Source organism: Lotus japonicus, chromosome 3, assembly GCF_012489685.1.
Source record: "Lotus japonicus ecotype B-129 chromosome 3, LjGifu_v1.2".
In the NCBI taxonomy this organism is placed as follows: Eukaryota; Viridiplantae; Streptophyta; class Magnoliopsida; order Fabales; family Fabaceae; genus Lotus; species Lotus japonicus.
Genome location: NC_080043.1, coordinates 93,205,023 through 93,216,123, shown reverse-complemented (window position 1 = coordinate 93,216,123; position 11,101 = coordinate 93,205,023). Strand labels below are relative to the sequence as shown.

The 11,101-nt window shown below is 31.9% G+C and overlaps 1 protein-coding gene across 1 annotated transcript; it reads right to left on the bottom strand.

Moving 5' to 3' along the window:
• On the bottom strand, positions 1-2,152 carry LOC130747548 (probable E3 ubiquitin-protein ligase ARI8). Its single transcript, XM_057600519.1, has one exon. It carries the CDS (start codon positions 1,850-1,852, stop codon positions 350-352), a length of 1,503 nt encoding a protein of 500 aa, XP_057456502.1. The 5' UTR covers positions 1,853-2,152; the 3' UTR covers positions 1-349.
• Between the last annotated feature and the right edge of the window lie 8,949 nt (positions 2,153-11,101).

Here is an 11,101-nt window from a genome sequence, read left to right as displayed (position 1 = left end):
TATCATAATATCTCAACACTTTTACTGAGGGGCAGTTAATGCCAAGAGCAACCATTGACCAATGTTCAGAACCACATATGTATGATTATTGAGATTAGACAAACTAATGAAAGAAAACTCAAGAATTTAAGTAGTTTAGCTACAGATGAAAATAAGTACTGGTTGCAAATCTGTAAAATCATAAAACTCCATTATCAAAACATTAATCAAAGAAATGGGAAACTAAAATACCTAGCCTGCTAAGGAAAGTATTGTGTGCAATTGTTGCTCTGGCACACAAGAGAAAAGCCAAAGTATGATGACCACATGCCTCACACTGCCAAAGATCATGTGTGAAACTAGGTCTCGCCTACTTAATCGACCTCCTTGCTTCCACCTTATCTAGGCCATCCTCAAAAGCTCTCAACAGATTCTCAAAATAAATCTTTGTCACATCAGTCAGATGAATTACCTTCTCCTGAAATTTATTAAGAGATTCTTCTGGATAATTGTCTTGAAACATTGTTTCTTCCACTTTTGCACATTGCTGAAGTTTTTCCAAAGCTACCTCAGCTTCAACTTGAATGTACTCAGAAAACTGCTTCTTAGCCTTTTCATTCTTGGGGAGAAAGTATCCATATACATTAGTCCATTTGAGTATTCTTCTACATTCAGCTATTTGTTGCCAGGCCTTTTTTACGAAGTCAAAATAAGTTTCGCGCTTTTGCAGTGACATGCTCAGGTACTTTCTATCCAGGTCAATCAATTTCTGTAGAATACTTTTACTTAAAAAATCATTTCTAGCCCAACACTCATAGTAGTGATTGCACTTTTTTGGATTATCTTTTTCCATATTTATCTCCACTTCTTCCCCATCCGTACCTTGAAACTCCATAATATGCATGCGAATAAAAGGACTGCAACTTCTGCTTTCACATTTCAACTGTTCATGAAAGCATACCCAGCAAAATTGAAAACCACATTTACATGTCATGTACTTGAACCCTTGGTTTTTCTCAATAAGACTCTTGCATCGAGGACATGGTTTAGTATGAGCAAGAATCCACTTTCCATTCTCAGATGTAGACTTATCAATCTTCTTCATCCATCGACCAGCAGTTTCGCAATCCACAGGACTATGAGATTCTTCCCCACACCTCCAACAAAAGCTGTGATAACAAAGGCAGGTAACATCCAAATCTCTAGCACAACCACCATCACCTTGATAACACACAACATAATCACAACCCGGCGCAGGGCACCACCTCATCTTCGCCTTGCTATCCACATAAGACCATAACAAAAACTGCTCATACATCACTTTACTCGACTCGCTAGCAAGTTCACGAATCATGTCTCGATCCACAGCTACATCACAAGAAGGATCAGGGCACCTAAGTGTCAAACACTTAGAAGGACCCTTGTTAATGTTTGTGTCTATATAATCCATCCAGCAAGCTTCACACAATGGATGAGCACACCCAGCAGACAAAATCTTACCCTTCTCGGACGATCGAAAACAGACCTGACACAAATCTTTCAGCCAGTCAATCTCCACCTTGGGTTGGTTCAACAACCCTGCAGCCTTCTGAACTTTTTCTTCATCTTCACACCAAGATTCAAGAACTTTGGTCACATTCCACAGATTGTGACAGAGCAAAAAACAAGCAGAAGCATCGGGTATACAGAGCACCGATGCAACCTTGTTAATGGCATCCTCTTGAAGTCGCTTGATCTCGAGTTCACTCAGAATTGTAAAGTTTTCACGCTTATCCTCTTCTTCCTCCTCTGTGTTTGGAAGATTTTTGTCTCGCTCTCGCAGGCCACAAACTAAGCCATGGCTTAAGGATTTCATGTCGAAAATGGAATCCATGGTGAGAATTGAATTGGAATGGGGTACAATTAGGGTTTTTGTGATTGGGGCACGGTCAACGGAGGTTGTGGTGTTTCGCTGATTTCGTCGGAATCACGTACGGTGGTGGTGGTGGTGGTGGTGGTGGTGGTGGTGGTGGTGATCGTGGAGGATGACAGGGTGGTGAAGACCGTCGTCGTCGGAGAAGAGAGAATCGGCGGCGGTAGAGGTTACACCGCGTTTGGTTGATTTCGTGGAGGGCACGCAAGGGTTTGACAGTTACAGAGAGAGAGTGTGCTTGGGAGTGAGACTAGTTCAGCATATAATGCATCACATTTCTGTGATTTTCTAACTTTTTTTTTTATTACATGTAGGGCTAAAGCCCAAATGATTTTCTCACATTTTAGTTTTAAAAACTAAAAACAAAAAATGTTTTCAAAAAAAATTGAAAACACGTTACATAAACAGATTTTAAAAATAGTTTTCAAAAACTGTAATTTTTTTTATATTTTATAAAAAACTGTAATTAAATATACTCAACTAGTGTTTTTTTTCCCGTGCGTTGCACGGGGAATATGTCTATTGTATTTTATATATCAATTAATCATGAATGTGATTATGTGTGTTTGTTTAAATCTTAGATAATTAGGGTAAATATTTTAAAATTCGGTTTCAAGATCTGTTTTGGAATTAGGAAACACGTGTCAACAAAATATAAGTTATCTAATTCTTTTCTAATATATATTAATATATAGAGGGGGAGATGACTGATGTTGTATCTTAGACAATTAGGAAAAATCTTTTAAATTTTAATGGATTATAATCTCAACATTACATATTTTTTTATATTGTAGATCATGAGAAAGAATAAAAGGAGAAATCACGGGATTTCTGTAAATATGCAGTAAATTAGGCTTGATCTTTTTCCTAATTTAAAGATATAATAAAAACGGTTTCAAGATTTGTTTTGGAAATAAATTTAGTTAGGAGTAATCTAGGTAAATCTTAGATAATTAGGGCAAATCTTTTAAAATTCGGTTTCAAAATAAAATAACACAACATAAGAGAATCTATCAAATGGAATGACACGTGAATTTTTTTTATAAGAATTAATCTGACAATGACACGTGGAATTTTTTTTAGAGTATTAATTAATTTCAGATAAAAATAAACAACCTAAATCCTAATTTATTTATACTCTAAAAATAACTTTAAAATAAAATAAAATATTTCCTGAAATTAACATTAAATAAATAATAAGATAAAATCAAGAAATAAAAAATCTAAATCCTAATCAAATCTAAAATCTAAAAAGGTAATAAATAAATATTTAGAGAAAAACTACAAAAATCTAGCAAATCACAATAAAAACTCACAAAATCCTGAATTAATTAAAAATCCGAAAATTAAATAAAAATACCATAAAAATAATTAATACTCTATAAATAAATAATAAGATAAATTATGATAAAATCATGAAATAAACACATAAATCCTATTCAAATCTAAAATTTAAAAAGGTACAAAATAAATATAGATAAAAACTATCAAAATCTAGCAAATCACAATAAAAACTCATAAAATCATGTATTAATTAAAAATCCGAAAATGTAATAAAAATACAATAAAAATTAATTAATACTCTAAAAATAAATCAAAAATAAATTAAGATAAAATCAAGAAATAAACAACCTAAATCCTTTTCAAATCTAAAATTTAAAAATGTATTTTTTATGAGAATTAACCTGAAAATGACACGTGGAATTTAAAAGGTATTTTTTTGGTCCCCTTAAACATAAGGGTCAATTTGGGGGATGAGTATACTATGAGAACTGAGGGCTAAATGCCGTTTAGTCACTCAGAGCCATGTTTAAGAAATGTAGTCATGACTCCTTCAAGGTTATATCAATGTTGTTTAAATAAATCATAGAAATTGCTGAGCCCTGTTTTTGAAATATTTTCAAAAACCATATAAAAATATAATGGAGGTAACTTTATCAATTGAAACTACACTTTACTATATGCAAAAAATACTGAAATCTGAATCTATTAGAGACAATTGAAGGCATTATTACATCCAGAGAGGTTATAGATGTTTGCTCCCTATTGGAGTATGTTATCACCTCTATGCGACAGAAGGATGCAAAATCAACTAAGTAATTATAGAAGATATAATTTATGCTTACATACTTGTCCACCGCTGAATCATGTCAAGTAATATAGAGAACAAAAGAATCAGAATCCTCAAAGGATCTGAACTCCCCATTGTTTCCTCACCTTGTTACCCTCATCACTCAACAATGTAAATGGAAGTCTGTACTTGTGTGCAAATGCTTGCATTCCATGCATTCAGAGTAAAATAACATGCTCAAATGTAAATAATAATAACAAAAAATAACAGTGGAAACTGTAACTTTTGATTTTTACCTTGTGAGATGAAGAATCATCACCATCAACTTCAGCTCCTGCTTTCTTGAACTTCTCATATGAATCCATGAAAGCGCAAGCCTGTAGTAATAAATAAATTAAATTGGCAGTGAGACTACATGATGTAGCATGGTTTTAAATTGCAATTGCGGTTGCAGTAAATACGAACCCAAATCAAGAAGAGAAATAGCGGTGGAAAGAGTAAAAACATAACAAATAAAGAATGAAACTAAAAACCCTAATGCTATGATAACGGAACAATATGGAATCCTAACTAAACACTGCTTCAAATGATCAAAGAACAATCATACGGTGGGAAAAAAGAGAAGTGCAGGAAAATGCGTTGGTGAGTGGGACGGTGAGAGAAGGGAACAAAGGGACGAGAAACACGGTTGTAAGAGAGGGTGGAGAACCACGGTTCGACGACGATGGATCAGATAGAGCCGCGGAAAGCCCAGATCATGAGATCGTCGACCTTGGAGATTCTTTTTTTTGAGAAATAGGTTTAGCCTTAAGGACAAATTTAGGACAAATTTTTTAAAATAATCAACTAAAACATAAGTATGTATATAACACATACTAATTTTTTTTTTCAAATTTTTTAAAATATATAAAATTAAAACATAAGATTGATTTGATTTTAAAATAAAATATGTCAAGATAAAATCTAGCAAATACCTAAATCCTAATCAAATCTAAAATTTAAAAAGGTACTAAATAAATATAGATAAAAACTACCAAAATCTAGCAAATCACAATAAAAACTCATAAAATCCTGAATTAATTAAAAATCCGAAAATTCAATAAAAATACCATAAAAATTAATTAATACTCTAAAAATACCTGAGAATGACACGTGGAATTTTTTTTTATTAGAATTAACGTGAGAATGACACGTCACTAAGAATTAATCTGGTGCTGACACGTCATGCTAGAAGTTGTTCTTTTCTAATATATATAGATATAGATAGATCATATTCTATACCAATACTTTTTGTTTTTCCCTAAAGGATGCATTTAAACCAATCAATTTTCTCTATGTTATATGCACTTATAAGTTTTTATTGAGTGTTTTATGATCTCAGAGTGTATTGTGCGGAGGATCGAACCTAAGAGCTTTTATCACACACTCATTCTGTGTTGTTGCCAGAGCTACCTCTCTTGGGTACATATAATGTTGTTATTAGCTTTTATAGAACTACAGTAAAAAAGAAGACTTTTATGAAACTACCTTGTCATTCTAGTTTAAGAAATTTCGTTCCACATGTAACAAGAAAAACTTCTAGTAAGAAATTTCAAAAGTCTCAACTTTGAAATTTGAAAAACACGATATCATGATTTGAAAAAAGAGATATGACCTTTCTTTGTATTGAAGTAACGTCCTCCTTCATTCCTCTTGTAAAAAAAAAAAAACTTCCTCCTCCGTTTCAAAATATAACTTATATATCATTATTTGATAAATATTTTGATTGAAATAATTCAATTTAAAGTTGAATTTTATTAAGGAAAGTTAAATGTAGTTTTTGGTTATGTGCATAGTGAGGGCTGCGATTGGTGAAAATTAAATGTGATATATAAAATATGATATTAACAGGTATAGAAGGAAGAAACTGATAAAAGATGATTTGGATATGCAAAACAACTTATATTTATGCTCAAATGATAGTTCAAGTGGTAAGAGTAGGTGGACACGTGGATTGGAGGGGAATGTCCAGGAAAACAATTCTTATATGGTGTAATTTATATTTCCGATATACAAAAAAACTAATAATTTTTTTTGACGTAAAAAAAACTTATAATTTAGAACATAGTACAAATGTTAAAACAACTTATATTTTGGAATGAGAGAGTAACTAATATAAATATCTTCATGGTTCAGTTTCAAAGAATTATATAAAACTCTTCAAACAAATTATAAAAACTTTAAATATCTTATTGGTTTTCAACAGTAATTGAATGTCTAAATGATAATTCAAATGGTAAGAACTAATAGATATATAAGTTGAGGAGAGGTTGGTTCAGGAATCAACCCTAGAGACAAGTAGTTTATCTTTTTGATGCACAAGAACAAATATGGTAAAAAATTCTGAAAATATAAATTTTAAAAAATTAAATAAAACTCTTCAAACTGATTATAATTTTTTTACATATCTTACATAAATAAAACGGTCCTGAAGGCTAGCTCAAGCAGTAATAGCTAGAGACACAAGAGTTTGAGAGGGGTTCGAACCTCGGGGATGATTAATTTACTAACAACTAACATTTGGCGGTAAAAAAACATAAATAAAACGGTAATAAAATATAAATGTAACCGAATTTTAAATATCTGATTATTTAAATTTTAAAAGAGGAGAATTTTAAATAAACAATTGAATAAATTTTAAAAAATTGATTATAAAATAAAAAGGTTTCGAAATTTAGATTCTTTCTTTGTAGAAAAATTATGTGGTAGAATTTAACACTTTTTTTTTTTGAAAGTGAATTTAACACTAAATGGTTAAACCTTTAATAAAATTGATATATATATATATATATATATATATATCATGATCGCTTGTTAAAATTGGAAGAACAATGATAGTCCCTTGTTTTTGCATTGTTTTCTGCATAATTATGCAGATTTTTGCTCACGCGCCTATAACAAGTGTACAGATTGCACGAAGTTATAAAAAGATCAAACAACATAGCTGCGTACGTTTATGCTCTAAGTTAATTAAATTTGGAGTGAAGTGACATAATATATATATATATATATATATATATATATATATATATATATATATATATATTGATTGTGGGTACATGACTTAATTGCAATAAAATAAAGAAAAACATAAATAACACGATTGAAGTAGATTTAGAGTAAAAGTGTGCTAGCATCCTGATTTTATTACCCTTATTTCTATGTATCTCCCCAATTAGTTATAATTATAAATTCAATTAATTGACAATGTGCTAGGCCTAGATGTTCATTTATCCATTCCTTGTATAAATGTTTCTTCCAATTAATTAGTGATAGCTAATTTTTTAATACCTAACCCTAAATAATTAGAGATAAAATTCAATTCAATTCAGGTAAACACAAGTAATTTGTTACCCTTATCCTTAAGGTGCAAAAAACCTTACTTAATTCCTTCCTAAATCCCTAAATTCTACTGATTTCCCAATTGTATATAAATTAGTATGACAATATAAATATTCATTCAAAAGAGAGGAGAAACTAATGACTGAAAAGAAAATACACAATCATAACTGAAACTATTTCAACACATAGTTCAAAGGATTAAGTTCATACCTTGCAATCTTGTTCAGAAATTCCTAATCTCCCTTATAAATTCAAAATTACAGCTATATCTTAGGTTTTCAACAGCAAAAAGTAATAGAAAAACGCAATCTAACGAGTTTAAATTAACTCGCACCGCACATGTGCGGGCCGAGCGCATGCATGTTGGGCTAGAACTAAGAGCCAACATATAAGCGCCGGTACTAGCGTTATAATTAAAATAAGTTCAAAAGTTTCTAGTGGCTCGTAGCAGCCCGATGCTCATGAGCTACATCCCAGCGCATGAGTGTTGGGTCTTTACCTTCATATTTAATTTTTTCTTCTTTCCTTCAACTTCACTTGACCAACTTGACTCTTCCTCTTTTCAGCAACTTAATTTCATTTTTACAACATCCTTTGAAGCAATTCTTAACCTCCACACACGACTCAAACACCCATCATATATAGTGACGAGGATAAAAATAAAATAAATGAAAAATTAAGGCTAAAAACTACCAAAAATTCTAGAAAATTAATAAGAATATAAAATAAAATGCAAAGGCATAAAATGCTATTAAAAAACTCAAAACACTACATAAGAATCAACAAAAACACACAAAAACACTAATAAACTCCCCAGATTATCACCTCACCTATGTGTGACACTCTTGCTTGCTTTCGGTTAGAGAGCTCCACTTTTGTTAAGTGGAAAAATAGTTTGAAAAATGTCAAAATGATTTTTTGATTCTACTAGATTTCCGCTTAGCGAGAGCCTTTCTCGCTAACGACATACTCGCTTAGTTAATTTGCCATTCTTCTCTTATTATCTTCATTTTTTTGTCACATCAATTATCATATCTTTCTGTTATCTCACATCTTATTATATCTCTCTCACCGTAGATGGAAGATTTCGGGTGCAAATCAATTATTTTCGCCTTCTTCTTATCCCCCGCTTTCATTAAGGTTTTTTCAGGATGCCTGGAACAGATTCTTCTTGTATTATCATCTCCATGAAAGAATTATATGCTAAAGCTTATAAAATTGTTCCAATGGAATCTAAAACATTCTCCATATACTAAATATTGATGTCGATGAGATGTGAAACATTCTCTAAGAGCATCTCCAATACAATGTTCTTAGTTCTTATTTTTTAGTTGAGAACTAAGAACTGAGTTCTTAACCATTGGAGGAGGCTGACATGAACTTCTTAGTTCTTAAAAATTAATTTTAAGAAATAAGGAGTTTTACGTTTCAACAATGATATCTACACACCTCATTTGCTAAACACTTTATTTTCACTCATTTTTATTTATATATCTCTTCTCTTATCATCTATCACTTCTCATACTTTCTCTCTCTTCATTCCACCCCTTTCCACCTGAAGGAGAGGTGTGGAAGTAACATTATTCGTAAATTCTGCAAAGAGTTACTTAAAGCACATGTGACATTGCGGACCCATATGAATAGTGCTAAGAACTAAGAACCTAGCATTGGAGACACTCTAACACTTGTGGTGGATATTCCATTTAATTTCCGCATGAGCACAAACTTTTTTTATTAACAAATATTTCATAGTTGATAATTATGAGATTAATTATTTTGAAACTCAAAAAATAAATTGAAGTTTAACAATTTTCTCCATACGTCTCATTCAGAATCAAACTCTAAACTAAATGTTTAAAAAAATTAACGTTGGGCTATGTTTGATTTGATCATGCACTTTCACACCCGATATTTGTTCCATGACTTTACGTCAAGATTTATTGAGCATTATTCCTGAAGATGGCAACATAAAGGCTTCCTTTAAAGAACATAAAAGAACAATGTCTTCTTAATTGATGCAATTAGCTAGCTACCCAAGATTCTTGTCATGACACTTGGTGTGTCTCCAATTGCGGAACGAACATTACTCGCACCTTCTTCTATTCTATTTCTATCCCATAATTTCAGTTAGCATCTTATCAGGTTCGGGCCACAGCAAGAAATACCACAATTTTGTGGTCAACACAAAACACACTATTTACGCGAAAACTTCAATTGGCTTTTGGCGGGTACCGCCACCGAAAATGTCCGTGAAGAATATAATAATTTAATACTTTATAACTTGATTCTTTTATATTTATTTATTTCATGATGTAAAAGAAAAACTCAATCAAATTATGTCATGTAATACCAAACGGTTACATTTATTTAAAAGTTTAAATAAATGTGGTGTATGTGTAAAACAAATTGCACCGATAGTGGATCCACCTTCTTCTCATTTATTTATTGAGGTTTTCTATTAAATTATAAAAAGGAGATAAAATGGTCTCAAAAGTGAGAAAATTGAAGAATTTTATAAAGAATTTGAAATTACTTTTTATTTATAGCAATACATTATTTGTTGGTGGATCCTACAAATTTTTGAGTCATCAGAACAAAATTACAGTTCTTAAAATGCCTTTAGAGTTGCATTAGGAGCATCCACAATTTCTTGATGCAGAAAAGAGACACAAACTTTGATTTATTACCTTTGTTTTAGGAGCAAGACCAGCAGCAGCATTTCCAGCATTGTTTTATTCAATGAAACTGATGGGAGAGTTTATCACCAGCACAGCAAGCAAACAATGCCAGCACTGAGAAGCTCTTAGCACTGAATATCTGATGTTATTATAGTACTACGAAAGTAACTACACATGAAAGGCTTATCATGTATCATGTGTCATAACAAGAGAAAACATTAAGAGTCAATACCCTGCATGTTCACTTCCAAACATTCTCTCTTGTATGTATCATGGATTAATAAATTCTTGAGTAAACAGAAATGCAGTAATATATTTAAATCATTAGCATGGTAAGGTCGCACTAGGTTAAATTACTATCGAAAATAGGACATTGGTGATCTATTTACTCTAGAGTATATAATAAAAAGTGTGATTTCTATGTCCAGCTGACTTTCAATTGTAAGCCAGTAGCATTTCACATTCATCAGGCATGGCTTTTTGCTGTGGTGATACAACAGCAAAGGGGCAAACATGTTGCTATAAAGTTCCTGCTACATGCGAGGCTTAGGGAGGGGCCAGACCTACTTTGTGGATCTAATGTAGACAGTCTTACCTTGCAATTTTGCGAGAGAGTGATTACACAATTCGAACCTGTGACCGCAAAGTCACGTAGCAGCAACTGTACTATTGCGCCGAAGCTTGTTCTATGCTGCTAGCCTGCTGCAATAGCAACTTTAGAAATTAAATCATTCATGCCCTCAACTTATCACACCTAAAGAACAATGAGTCAAATCCAACCTGCCACTACTAGTCCATACAGAAAATCGTCTTAGAAAGTAATTTGTTTTTATCAAACATATGATTTTGTGATTGAAGAAGTTCTGTGAGCTGTGGCATACTTTAGTTCCCAACAAGTATCTTAACTACATTCTGAACAGTTTCACTCTGATCTCTCAATCATGCTGGAAAACGGCATGCAGTGATGAAAGTGAAAGAATTAATAAGTTAAGCAGTCCATTAGTAACATGAACATATAGTTACTTTCTATGCTCAAGTATATAAACCTAGCCATATAACATGATTTTTTTATTCTAAACA

What these genes read in the sequence shown, in the direction of transcription:
- LOC130747548 (XM_057600519.1), bottom strand. Translation starts at nt 1,852, where the DNA reads ATGGATTCCATTTTCGACATGAAATCCTTAAGCCATGGCTTAGTTTGT.